This window comes from Mus musculus, chromosome 10 (genome assembly GCF_000001635.26).
Source record: "Mus musculus strain C57BL/6J chromosome 10, GRCm38.p6 C57BL/6J".
NCBI classification, from domain to species: domain Eukaryota; kingdom Metazoa; phylum Chordata; class Mammalia; order Rodentia; family Muridae; genus Mus; species Mus musculus.
Window position 1 is genome coordinate 128,816,572 of NC_000076.6, and position 13,294 is coordinate 128,829,865.

At 42.3% G+C, this 13,294-nt stretch overlaps 3 protein-coding genes across 18 annotated transcripts in view; 2 read left to right on the forward strand and 1 right to left on the reverse strand.

Annotated features, from left to right (window-relative positions):
* Positions 1–2,877, forward strand: part of Dnajc14 (DnaJ heat shock protein family (Hsp40) member C14) — a 14,545-nt gene extending 11,668 nt beyond the window's left edge. For 3 of the 6 annotated variants that reach the window (NM_001359825.1, NM_001359824.1, NM_028873.5), the window contains exons 5-7: positions 141–301; positions 387–489; positions 630–2,877. In NM_001359825.1, coding sequence (NP_001346754.1) covers positions 141–301; positions 387–489; positions 630–840 — 475 coding nt within the window. In that variant the 3' untranslated portion in view covers positions 841–2,877. The remainder of the gene's footprint in view (positions 1–140; positions 302–386; positions 490–629) is intronic. The other 3 variants (XM_006514251.2, XM_030245332.1, XM_030245331.1) reach the window with 2 other exon arrangements.
* Ormdl2 (ORM1-like 2 (S. cerevisiae)) lies at positions 1,331–5,058 on the reverse strand. Of its 5 annotated transcripts, none has more exons than NM_001359169.1 (4): positions 4,971–5,058; positions 3,690–3,864; positions 3,383–3,534; positions 1,331–2,444 (listed from the first exon to the last, which is right to left on the reverse strand). In NM_001359169.1, the coding sequence occupies exons 2-4, from the start codon at positions 3,861–3,863 to the stop codon at positions 2,309–2,311; spliced, it is 462 nt and encodes a 153-aa protein (NP_001346098.1). In that variant the 5' UTR covers position 3,864; positions 4,971–5,058; the 3' UTR covers positions 1,331–2,308. The 5 variants fall into 5 exon arrangements, 4 of the variants coding, with proteins under 4 accessions (NP_001346098.1, NP_001346100.1, NP_077142.1 ...); NM_001359171.1 differs by having other exon boundaries at positions 3,690–3,940; NM_024180.6 differs by having other exon boundaries at positions 3,690–3,943.
* Positions 5,059–5,192: 134 nt separating this feature from the next.
* Sarnp (SAP domain containing ribonucleoprotein) overlaps positions 5,193–13,294 on the forward strand; it is a 55,875-nt gene continuing 47,773 nt past the window's right edge. For 5 of the 7 annotated variants that reach the window (NR_153109.1, NM_025364.3, NM_001359404.1 and 2 more), the window contains exon 1: positions 5,193–5,400. Coding sequence is in view for 4 of the 7 variants with exons in the window: in NM_025364.3 (NP_079640.1) it covers positions 5,365–5,400 (36 nt within the window). In the remaining 3 variants the exon portion in view is untranslated. Of the gene's footprint in view, positions 5,401–8,207; positions 8,261–13,294 lie in introns of all 7 variants that reach the window. The other 2 variants (NM_001359406.1, NM_001359407.1) reach the window with 1 other exon arrangement.

Genomic DNA, 13,294 nt, shown 5'->3' on the forward strand with positions numbered 1-13,294 from the left:
GACCTCAGAATAAGAGAGTTGAAGGCAGAGGCTAGAGAGGCAGGTATTACAGCTGAATAAAGATAACTTGAATATTTGGGCCATTTTTGACAATAATGAACATTTGAAAAGTATTAAGGATTTACTGTGTTGGGTTGCAGGAGGTTTGAAATGGACCGGGAACCCAAGAGTGCCAGATACTGTGCTGAGTGTAACAGGCTGCATCCTGCTGAGGAAGGAGACTTTTGGGCAGAGTCGAGCATGCTGGGCCTCAAGATCACTTACTTTGCGCTGATGGATGGAAAGGTGTATGACATCACAGGTACACTTCTGACCTCCAAATACAAGATCTTATTTCATCTCATTTGCTATGAATTAATGTTTTGGGTAATTATCTCTGTTTGCAGAGTGGGCTGGATGCCAGCGTGTGGGTATCTCCCCAGATACTCACAGAGTTCCTTACCACATCTCATTTGGTTCTCGGGTACCCGGCACCAGTGGCCGGCAGAGGTAGGTGATACTTTCACACCTACTATGTCAGTTGTATGGTTTCAGATGCCTTGTTTTCTAGGAAGTTTGGGCACTGACTCTCGGTGTGTAGTTAATTTTGGAAGCCGACTATAATGTCTTCTGCCTCTTTTCTCCCTCAGGGCCACTCCAGAGTCCCCTCCTGCTGACCTGCAGGATTTCTTGAGCCGGATCTTTCAAGTACCTCCGGGGCCGATGTCCAATGGGAACTTCTTTGCCGCACCTCACCCTGGCCCTGGGACCACTTCGACCTCTAGGCCCAACAGTTCAGTACCCAAGGGAGAAGCCAAACCTAAACGGCGGAAGAAAGTGAGGCGGCCCTTTCAACGATGACACCCCTTCTCTTCCTTCCTCAAATCAATGTCAGGGAGTCAAAAGGGCTGTGTACAGCACAGGATGGAATTTGATTTATTTTAAAATACTTTAAAAAGGGAAACATTTTAAATTGTTCACTCAGTACTTAGAGGAAGCCCATGACCTCTTCTCCCTCTTCCCCAACACCCAGGAACTGAATCTTGTTTTCTGACAATACCAAAGAAATAGGAGGTGGTCAGAGCAAAGAACTTAGGGGCTGGACCTAGTCCAGACAGTATGCTTCTGAGGTGTGGGAACTGGGGATTTCTCTGGGGTCTGTATGCCTTTATCTTATCATCTGCTCTTAAGAGCAGATGAAACACACCCCCTTTTAAATGAGTGTATCTTATTTCTTAAACCCATATCAGGGGTTCCCCTCCCCCCTTTACCCTGATATACTAGCTAAAAGAAAAAGCATGTAGCCCTAATTTTGGAGACACAGAACTCAAGAGTGGAAACTGATTTTTTTCCTCTGACTTTCACTTTATTGGTAAGACACCTAACTTCAGGCTTGTTGTTGCAAGGATGGCCAAAATTAATTAATTTTTAAAAAGCAGATTTATGCCCTGTGCCCTTGGGTGAGGGGGAAGGATAGAGGGGTTCCCAGAGGCCCCCTTGTTAGCCAAGGGTTTGTATTTTTTTAAGTTTGTTCATATTTGTATGTACATATCTATTTAAAGCCAGGAGATTATCTTTCTATAAATATATAACTGGCAACTTACATCTTCCTTCTCTTCTTTACCCATGTAGCTGGGAGTCCTTTTCTATTTTCTTTTGGAGATAAGAGTCTTACTGTGTAGACCAGGCTGGACTCCAGATTGCAGTGATTCTCCTGCCTCTGCCTCCACTTCCTGAGGGCTAGCTAGTATTATAGGCATGTGCCTCCACTACTCACTTGTGAGCTCTTTTTTCTTATTTGAGAATTCTTTCCTTGCTGTTAGCTGTGAGTGAAAGGTATTGGACCAAAGGAGTAGAGACAAAATTTTGCTTAAAAGTTTTTTTTATAGTAAGTCAGCATTTTGCATTTTCTCCCCAGCATTATGAGAAAATCTCTCTGTCCTTGCTTATCAAATTTCAGCCATAACTGAAAGACTTTATTTTAAGAAAAATATACAGCAAAACAGAACTTGAAGTTGGTAGGTTTAGAAGATATGGAAAAACATAATCACCAGAAAAGCTGCCCAAACAATGATGGCTTCTTGCTAGATAGAGGAGAGTGAGTGGTAGTGCCCTTAACCTCATCCACCTTTCCTGATTCAGAGAATCTTGACCCTATGAAGACTGGACCCAGGAACCCCATTTTCCAGTTTCTTCCTTCTTGGAGTTTAGATAGGTTTATCTTATCTCTCAGGCTTCCAAGATACAGAAGATAGTGTGGAGAAGGGAAAACATTATATATTAGTTCCAGTGCCTTCCCTCAATGCCTGCAGAACTAGCAAACCATCTTTTAGTATTTGTTGATTCCAAAGAGACGAACCCCATGGAACTGGGGTAGCTTAGGCAGCAGCACGCTGAGCAGCGAGGCAGTGTTGATGAGGAAGTGAGCAGCATCGTACTTGGTGTAGAAGCTGGCCAGGAGGTAACTAGGAGAAAAGAATTAGGATGATGGAGGTTGGCCTCCCAAATCACATTCATGCCTTACCAGTGACTTTTCTATTTTGAACTACTAGTTTTATTGCATGTAGTCCAACAACTATTTCAGCTAATCAATGGTATTTAATGAGGTTCAGGATATAATCAGAAGGCATCTTTAACTAGAGATGATAAATCAGTTTGTTTGTTAATGGTTAATGATAAACTGCAAATGACAGCCAAAGCTGTTTCAGCATATATGACTTTTGGAGCCCTTTTTGCTTCCTTTCTCCAAGTCAGTTTTACTTTTTAACCATTAATATACATTCTGCCTTTACCTTCTTGCTTTCTTTTGGGACTGTAAAATCACTTGGCTTTAGTTAGGAGTTTGGTTTATTTTCAGTCCCTTCTCCCTTTCCTTAATACCATGGAACCAGCAAGGAATGCTTGACTATGTCTTGTACTTTATAATGTAGGCTTAGGACTAGAGTGTGTGTGTGTGTGTGTGTGTGTGTGTGTGTGTAAACATAGGTACATGTTCAAGGGTTAGTACACATGGAGACCAGAGTTCAACATGAGTTGTCATGAATTGCTCTCTACTTTCTTTTCTTTTCTTTTCTTTTCTTTCTTTCTTTTTTTTTTTTTTTTTTTTTTTTTTTTTTTTTTTGGCCAGGGTTGCTTTCTGACTCTGGAGTGCAGCAATTTGGCTAAACTGTCTGGCCAGCGAGCCCTAGGGATCTTCCTGCCTCTGACTCTTCAGTGCTGGGATTATAGGCACTCATGGTTGTACATGGCCACATCTGGCTTTTACATATGTGCAAGGGATTGAACTCAAGTCCTTATCCTTTATGGCAAGCACTTGACTAAACCATTTCCCCAACCCCTAGTACCTTTTCCCTGGTTAGTAGAGCCATTTCCAACCCAGCATCTCCTTCACACCCAGACTCACAGTACAATAGGAGAGATGCTGAGGAACTTTCGCGAGGAGGTAAACTGTAGTCCATAGTCCATCTGCTCCCAATGTGTCAAAAGCCGAGCCTTTCCTTGGTCAGGGGTCTCAAAGGGCGTCCCTTTGACTGTATGTAGGAAGATATACATTGCCTGGGAAGAGGGAAAGGGACAGTATAAGGGGTAGGAAGTAGTCCTTTGGGTCAAGATCCCAAAAGGAAGACATAAATCCCCGAACAGCTGGTGACTTTGTTTTGTTTTGGTTGGGATAGACCTGGGTTGGGTACAGGGTTTGGTTTAGTGCTCACCAAGTTATGGATGACGTTGGTCAGGGTCCAGACAACAGGAATGCTGAAGAAAGGGATGCTGAGGAGAACCACATGCAGCAGTCCTACCAAGATGATGTAGGCCAGCCAGATGCCCCGACTGTTCATCACTCGAGTGTTGGGGTTTACTTCGCTGTGTGCCACCCCCACATTCATCCTACCACAGTGAGGGATCAGGCAGGAGTCCAACTCAGTCTCCTCATTAGCCCTGATTGAGCTTGTTCCCCAGCTGTCTCCTGAAAAGCCAAAATCCCCTGAAGTCTTGGGAATGAAAGAATTTCCCTACCATGCAAAAAAAGGAAAAACTGAACACTTTGTTAAAACTTGAGAAGAGGTGAAGCAGCTGGGTGTGGTGGCTCATGCTTGTAATCCCTGAATTTAGGAGGTTGAGGCATGAGAACTGTTTGACCTTTCTCCAAAACAAACAAAAAGGCAAGAGGGTCTTCGAAATGACTAAGGTGGAAAAGGTATTTGTCACCATGCCTAAAGACCTGAGTTGGATCCCCAGGACCCATGCAGTGGAAGGTGATAACCAACTCCGGAAAGCTGTCTTTTGACTTCCGTACCTTCAGTTGTTAGTGTGTATACTCACACAAGTGGGGTTTTTACTCAGATCTTTACATTTCAACTAAATATAAAGCAGTAAGTTTAGACTGTGAGACCTATTTGAAGGATCGGAGGAATCGGGAGTATTTTAATTTACTTTCTTGAGGAAGTTAGTGAATTATAAAGAGGTCACACATACCCAGAGTTCCACAAGAAAGCTATTCAGTTAATCAAGGGACCAATAAAGAAGGCACTGAGAGTAAAGCTACCTCTAGTTCCCATCCTTTTTTCCTGGGGCTTGTCCATCCTGTCTCTCACCCGCTTGGCATTGTCAGCAGCCAAGCAATTTCATCCCTTCACTGAACGTGGGGCGCTGCAAAAACTTACCCAATTTTTAAATTAGTCTAGGAAGGGGTCTGAGCTCAGTCCCTCAAGAAATGGGAGTCCTTCCCTTCTAGGAGCGGTTTTAGTTTTTAAACTTCTGCAAGCTCTAATGCCTACTTTTGTTTTTTGTTTTGTTTGTTTTAACCCGCTCTTGCCTGTCCCACAATTCCCCAAATCAATTACAGAGTCCGCCCATGCTCCTCCCAGAGTCCCAGTTTCGCATGTCACTTTCTTCACGGGATCTCTCGAATCTAAGGTTGTCGTTTCGCCGCCCTTCCCAATACTCCCACCGATTTCTCTCTGTAACTTTTTAAAGTTTCACGGGGCCCATACCTGCCAGCTTCAGGAGCCCGTCCGGCTTGGGGCACAGCGCTGGCTCTTACACCTGTGGTCTCCAGGAAGTGGCCGACTTTCGCCCTGTCTGCGCTCTCCCTATTGGCGGAACAGAATCCGCGCTGTCCCCAATCATTGGTTGGTTACGCAATGGAGACGTACAATTGGTCGCCTTTTCTCTCGTTAGGCCATGCAAACCCCGCCCTCCCCTGGATCCACCTTTTTAGAGAGCCGTGGAAAGTGGCCAAGAGGCGTGAGAGCGCCGCCGCCGCTGACTAATGGGAAGAGCCGTTGGTGTGAGGTGGGAGCAAGAGAAACAGCGATTGGTTGGATGAGCCTAAGCGCCTGAGGTGGGGGCCAGCGGTGGGGGTCCGGTGGACTGAGGCGCATCAAGATGGCGGCCGAGACGGTGGAGCTCCACAAGCTGAAGGTACCGTTACGCGGGGAAGGCTGAGGTGGGGTTTCCTGGAGCCTAAATTCTACGCGGGGCCCTGCGCGGCCTTATTCCACGTGTTTTCCTGTCAGGCGCCCGCTTACACTTCTTTCCTGGCTCCCGTTGTTGTTTTGTGCCTCCTTTCTTAGGCCTACCTTGAACTTCGTTTCTCCTCAGTAATTTATCGCTATCGTTACCTGGTGTTTACCTGCTGTTACCTGTTCTTCTCATTGTTTTTATTACCTGCCACCCTTCCCTGCTCGGCTGTGAAGCGCCTTCTATCTTTTATACCCCTTTCTCATTTAATCTTCATTACGTCAGTGGTCCTTCCCCCGTGTCCCATGCTGACCCAAAGTTATGGTTTGTTTGTCCGTCCCCCCCGCCCCCCAACGGATTGATGTAGTCACTCCTCTTGTCCCAAAGCTGGAATTCCTCAGTTAACATATAGTGGCATTTTTGCATGTTTTGCTGAATATGTCCCAAACATAACCCAGAAAGTGCTTCCGTTCTCTTTTAACAAGGTGGGGTTAAGACCCCGCACTCGAATTTTTAAAATCAAGGAGAGGAGAGGCCTTAAGATAGGTTTCTCGGTGGAAACCTGGGGTAGAGGCTTCTCCAAAAGGTTGTAAGATGGCAAACACATCAATCCTAAAAGTTTTTCGAGTTTTCTCAGGAGGTTCTCAATGACCTGCCCTCCCTCCCCTGACTATCCTACCTCTAGAGAGAGAACGTGTAGGGTAGATAGCTGTAATATGAGAGGTGTATGAAGTATGTTTGAAAACCTTAGGATTTTGTTTGTCCTTTTAACCTTTGGGAAGGATCCCAGCTCTCTTGATGTCACCCCCAACTCCCTTTTTGGGTCTATTTTTGTTATTTCCGTGTGTCTGTGTGAGTATATGATGGATGCATGCTCTTGGAGGTTAGAAGAGGGTGTTGGATCCCCTGGAGCTGGAGTTACAGGCAGTTTTGAGCAGCCTGATGTGGGTGCTGAGAGTAGAATAATTTGGGTCCTGAAGAGCAGTAAATGCTCTTCACAACTGAGACATCTTTTCAGGATGCCTTGGTGTCACTTCTTGATAACATTCTTGAACCACAGGATCTATTGAGTTGTACATTTTGGTAACCCGAGGTTCTTTTCTTGTATGTAGACTTGCCCTTCAATTATTATTCTGTAAGGACAGTAATTCCTTTTATGAAGAATTAAGAAACTGTGTTGAGGCTGGAGAGATGGCTCAGCGGTTGAGAGCCCTGACTGCTCTTCCAGATGTCCTGAGTTCAATTCCCAGCAACCACGTGGTGGCTCACAACCATCTGTAATGGGATTTGGTGCCCTCTTCTGGTGTGTCTGAAGATAAATACAGTGTACTCATATACATAAAATAAATAAATAAAATTTAAAAAAAGAAACTATGTTGATTATTGTTTGTGTTTCAGAAGAAGCTTTACCGTTAGTTGTTTTGGTCACCTTATTCTGGGAATCTCATACAAATCAAATTTAATACAAACTGAGAACTGTTCTTACTGAGACATGATCTCACTCTGTAGCTCTAGCTGGCATGAAACTCACAGAGATCCTACCTTTATGTCTCCCAGGTGTCAGGATTAGAGACATTAACTGTCATGCCCAGTTTTTTGTTGTTGTTTTGGGTTTTTTTTGTTTTTTTTTTGTTTTTTTTTTTTAATAGTTGTTTTTAATTATTGGATTGTGATGATTTTTAAAAAAATATTTATTTATTTTATGTGTCAGGTATTTTGTATGTATGGATGTCTGTGTACCTGCACAATTACAGATAGTTTTTAGTCTCAATGTATGTGCTGGAAATTGAACCTGGGTCCTCTGAAGGAACAGTCTGTGGTCTTAACTGTTGAGCCATTTCTCCATCCATGAAAACTCTTCCTTCCTTCTTTCTTTTCTTAAAAGTTAATAATTGGGTCTGGAGAAATGGCTTAGTGGTTAGGAACACTCTTTCTTCCAGAGAACCTCAGTTTGGTTTCCAGCACCAAAATCATGTGGCTCACAACTACCTGACTACACCAGCTTCAGGGGATCGGATTTTCTCCTCAGTGTCTTCAGGCACCTGTTTCCTGTGTCACGCTCGCGCGCGCGCGCACACACACACACACACACACACACACAGAGAAAACTTTTTTAATCTTGAAAAAAAAAACTTAAAAATTGCTGCGTTTTTGTCTTTAAAACTTGTAAATGAAGGTGCTTAGAAAAAGCCCTTATAATTTAGTCTGTTAAGGTGACTTTATTGTTTGAAAGCAAATGTGTTTCTTAACTGTTGGACTCTCAAATTTCATTATTAGATTTTTATGTTATTCTAATTACTGTTAACTTGATGTAGCTATAATGGATTATGTTTTCTAATGATTACTTGAACAAATAAGGAAGAATTGAGCAACTACCTCCATTTTTTAGTCTACGTAAGTTATGTAGTTCTGTACTGTTACACATGCTATAAAACATACACAGAAAATTAATTTTTAGGTGAAAGAGATTAAAAATTAGTGGGCTATTGGGTATTCTCTTGTTTGTTCCCCTTTTGAAGTCCTGGTGTAAGTCACCAGTTGTCCCATGACTTTCCTTTATGGATATTGTATGTGTTTATGGAGTTCCTCCTTCCACCATATGAGTATTTGTTAGTTAATAAGCTTGCATTTGATTGAGTACCTCACTTATCTAATGTTTTCTGACCTGATTTCAGGTATATAGTCTTAAGAGAACACAAGGCAGTCCTGAGGGTGTAAGCAGGACTTACTCTTTAATCACATTTGCTTGTTTTTGCTTTTTTCTCTAGAGCACTTCTTAAACTTTTGGAGGTCACAGATATCTTTGAAACTCTGATGAAAGGTATGGACCCTTTCCCCAGAAAAAGGCATGTACAATACTTTGCATGCAATTTAATGGGCACCACAAAATTACCTTGTAGCCCTGAGGAGTCCATAGACCTCTGGTTAAGAACCTATATAAATTCTGGCTTTGAAGACAGTGTTAGACTCTAGTGTTGACCTTGGCTTAATAATCTGACTTTTTGGATTGACTTAGAGTTTCTATTTTATTTCATTTATCTTTGAGACAGGAACTTTCTATATAGTTCTTTCCAACCTTGAACTCTAAGGCTGACTCAGAATTCACTAAGATCTGTCTGTCTCTCTCAGTGCTTGGTTTAAAGGCAAGTGCCACCTCTCCTGGCCAATTTTGGGTTTTTAATGCCTTAAAAAAACACTCTCGACAGGCGTGGTGGCGCACACCTTTAATCCCAGCACTGGGGAGGCAGAGGCAGGCGGATTTCTGAGTTTGAGGCCAGCCTGGTCTACAAAGTGAGTTCCAGGACAGCCAGGGCTACACAGAGAAACCCTGTCTTGAAAAACAAAACAAAACAAAAAAAAACCACTCTCAAGTTGAGTGGTGGTACATGCCTTTAATCCCAGCACTCAAGAAGCAGAGACAAATGATTCTCTGTGAGTTTAAGGCCAGTCAAGTTCTAGGATAGCCTAAGGACACAGAGAAACCCTGACTCGAAAAACCAAAAACAACAACAACAACAACAACAACAACAAAACAAAACAAATAAAAAACCTCTTTCCAAGCTGGGCATAGTAGTGCATGTCTCTAGTCCTAGCACTCAGGAGACAGAGGCAGATGAATTTCTGTGAGTTCCAGGCTAGCTTGGTCTACATAGTGAGTTCCAGGACAGCCAGGGTGACATGGAAAGATCCTGTCTCAAAACAACAAAAAACAAACTCTTTCCATTTTTTATAAAGAGAAATTGGGGACTTTAGTTCAAAGAAAAGGTATAAGCTTTGAAGTAGGAAGGACAAAAACATTTGCATTGAAATAGAAGTCTATATCAAGTGCAAATTTCTGAAAAATCTGTGGCAGTATAGTCATTCTGACTTAGTTGGAAAGACTGGATTGTGGTTGAGAATGTCTTGAACTATAACAACCAGATTTATAATCACACATGATAAAAGGAATTCTATAGTGGAGAGAACCAGAAAGATCTGTAATAGTGTCTTAGTGTAGTGAACACTATTATAAAGTATTTATGTTATTGAAACATGACATATGTAAAAATTGCTAGTAGTTTGGAAAGTTAGTGAAACTGGCTGTAAGAGGAATGCAGAGGAGAGACTTTTGTTATTGTTTGTAATCTTTGTGTGTCCTTTGTACAAATGCATGTAATCTGTGGAAGTCAGGACAGCCTCCAGTGTCCATTCTTGTCTGCTATCTTGTTTGAGACAGAATCTCTTGTTCCATGCTGCCTATTAAAGGTGAGTTGGCTTCCCAGCTTCTAAGGATTCTTCTGTGTCTGCCTCCCCATCTCACTGTAGGAGTGCTAGGATTACGTGCTACCTCATCTGATTTTGTGTGGGCAGGCCCTGCTGAGCTATCTTCAAACCCTCTTTCCTATTTTTTTAGGTTAAGATAGTACTTCATTCTAGCCCAGACTAACCTTAGACTCATGGTGATCCCTAACAGACAAAAAGAGTCTTCTTAAGTTGTATAAGCTTTTGAACACTTGAGAGAGGAGCCTGACCTGATGAGTTTGTGTTTTTTGGCACTGTTGTCTCTCCACCCCCCACCCCAGACAGGGTTTCTCTGTGTAGCCCTGGCTGTCCTGGAACTCACTCTGTAGACCAGGCTGGCCCCGAACTCAGAAATCTGCCTGCCTCTGCCTCCCAAGTGCTGGGATAAAAGGTGTGCACCACCACTGCCCGGCTCTTTTGGCACTGTTGAGGATGGGGTCTAGGGGAGAGACTAGTTCAGTGTGTATTATGATAGTCTCCCTGATTCAGAGGCCTTTCACAATCTCTGCTAGTCTCCTTGTTCTACACTGTCTTAATATCCAACTACCACTCGTAAGTTATTTCTTCAAAATGACTGTTTATTTGCTAACATATTTGCTGTGGGGCAGGCACCAGCTGATACTGTTTATACATATTAGCTCGTTTAATTCTCATAATAACTCTGTAAAGTAAAATGCCTCCATATCATTTCAAAAGAGGCCCAGATCCAGTAATTGATTAATTTGTCCTAGTTCTTGTAACTAATAAGTGACTTGTCAATCCAAGCAATTTGTGCAAATTTCATATTAATTTTCTTTAAAATTTTCAATGTAAATTTACTGTGTGTATATGTGAGTTTATGTGCCATGGCATACGTATGGACAGCTTTTGGGAACTGGTGGTTCTGTTCTTTCACAGTGGGATCAGTGGATATAACTCAGGTTGTCAGGCCAGCATGGTACTTTTTACCGGCTGACCTAGAAGAAGGTGTTAGATCCCCTGGAACCAGGGTTATAAACTATTGTGAGCTTCTGTGTGAGTGCTGGGAATCAAGCTTTGGTCTCTGGAAGAGCCACTAATGCTCCTAACCACTGAATCATCACTTGAGCCCTCACTTTTTAAATTTTTTTTATTTTTTGTTTTTTCGAGATAGGGTTTCTCTGTGTAGCCCTGGCTGTCCTGGAACTCACTCTGTAGATCAGTCTGGCCCCGAACTCAGAAATCCGTCTGCCTCTGCCTCCCAAGTGCTGGGATAAAAGGCGTGTGACACCACTGCCCAGCTAGAGGCCATATTCTTAAGTGCTACATTCTGAAGTCACTGCAATCATTCTGTGTAGGTAGGAGCCTTACTTATTTCTTTTCAGTGTTTCTCAGTAAAGAAATACTGACTCATTTGGTTAAAAAGCTTCCCTGCTTGTCTGCCTATCCTACCTACTAAATACTCCTCCAATCATCCAATCATTGTATACTGGCAAGGAAAACAAAACAAACAAACAAAATCTAACAAACTGCTATCCCTATTTCCAAATGCTACTCTGTCTGAAGAACTGCAGAAACACAGAGCATGCCTCCTAGTTGTAAAGTTCTCCCTTCTGTAAATAACTGCTTTCTAGCTTTGACACTTTGGTTTTAAGATCTTTACTTTAAAACCAGAAAGATCATGTTTCAGACCAGACATATTTGTGTTCTGATTTGCATATAGGAATTCTAGAGTGCTTTTTTCCCTTTTTATTCGCCATAGATTAATAACACGTTGTACTTTATAGAATAAGAATATATAGCTGGGCTGGCACTTGACTGCTCTTCTGAAGGTCCTGAGTTCAAATCCCAGCAACCACATGGTGGCTCACAACCACCCATAATGAGATCTGATGCCCTCTTCTGGCGTGTCTCAAGACAGCTGCAGTATACTTATGTATAATGATAAATAAATCTTAAAAGAATATAAAAAGAATGTATAGCTATCACAAGAGCTGAGAATGTAGCTTAGTTTCTAGAGTGCTTACCTATCCTATGAAAAGTCCTAGATTTGATTTCAATAGTATATAAAACCTGTTATAGGGGCTGGTGAGATGGCTCAGTGGTTAAGAGCACCCGATTGCTCCTCCAAAGGTCCAGAGTTCAAATCCCAGCAACCACATGGTGGCTCACAACCATCTGTAACGAGATCTGACTCCCTCTTCTGGAGTGTCTGAAGACAGCTACAGTGTACTTACGTATAATAAATAAATAAATCTTTAAAAACAAAAAAAAAAAACCTGTTATAATGGTGTACACCTGCAATGCTCAATACTGGAGAGGTAGAGGAAAGATGCTTAAAAGCTCAGAGTCATCTTTAGGAACATAACAAGTTCAGGGGCAGCCTGGTCTACCTTAGATTTTGTCTCAAAAAAAAGGCCTAGATAGATGACACATTGGGTAAAACTGCTTGCCACACTAGCCTGACCTTCTCAATTCAGATTCTTGAAACCAATGGAAAAGCAGACACAGTGGTCTGTCTGCAGTCCTAGTACTCATGACGAGAAGGGAGACAGAGGCTGGAATCACCTGTAAGCTCTCAGGTCAATGAACCTAGTGCCAAATGTGTTATGTATGTGTACACACCTCTACACCTGAACACGAACACAAACACAAGTATTTTAAAAAGTATGTGTCCATCCAAGTAAGGCTATTATGTAGTTTATCAAAGGTCTATAATTTCAGCTGTTTATAATTGACACTTGTTTTGGTACTAACTTCTTTCCTTAAAACCCTTACGGTCCTTACGGTCTTTTTGCTTATTCTTACCATTTATTTTCATGTGTATGAGTGGTTTGCCTCATGTATGCACACCTTGTTAACATAGTGCCCTTGGGGGCCAGAAGAAGGAGATGGTTCCCCTGGAACTGGAGTTATAAATGGTTGTGAGTCATGTGGATGCTGGGAACTGAGCCTGAGTCTTTACTGCTGAGCCACTTCACTAGCCCTAACGGAATGTTTTTGTTTGAGACAGGGTCTCACTATGTCATCCTGGCTGGCCTGGAACTCTGTAGGCCACACTGGCCTCGAGCTCACAGAGAGCCATTTGCTTTTGTCTCCTGAGTGATGAGATTAAAGACCTGTGCCATCACACCTGACTGCTTTTATTTGTATTTATGTGCATATGTGTATGTTTGTATGAATGTATGCCATATGTGTGCAGATGCCTGTGGAGACCAGAAGAGGGTTTTAAAAGTCCATGGATCTGGAGTTATAGGCAGTTGTGAACTGCCAGACATGGATATTGGGAACCAAATTTAGGTCTTCTGGAAGAACAGTAAATTCTTAATTTCTGAACCATCTCTCTGGCAAGAAATGAACTGTTGAGCCACTCTTCATTCATTAAAAAAAAAAAAAAAAAGTCTGTGTTTATGTGTTCATGGCAATAATGGAGCACTTGTGGAGGTCAAGACTCTGCCATGTGGAACTCAATCAGGCTTGGCAGCAAGTGTCTTTACTTGTTGAGTCCTCTACCCAGCTTTCATCTAGTTTTCGTATGGTTGAATATTTGAGTTTTAAATAGGAGATTTCACATATATACCTATTTACTTTTACTTTTTGAGACAGGGTCTCATAT

Excerpts from the sequence above, each read along its gene's own strand:
- Ormdl2 (NM_001359169.1), bottom strand. The coding sequence starts at position 3,863 with ATGAATGTGGGGGTGGCACACAGCGAAGTAAACCCCAACACTCGAGTG. Across the intron at positions 3,535-3,689 it reads CCAACGTCATCCATAACTTG|GCAATGTATATCTTCCTACA; the intron begins GTGAGCACTAAA and ends CCCTCTTCCCAG. Across the intron at positions 2,445-3,382 it reads AGCATCTCTCCTATTGTACT|TTACCTCCTGGCCAGCTTCT; the intron begins GTGAGTCTGGGT and ends CTTTTCTCCTAG.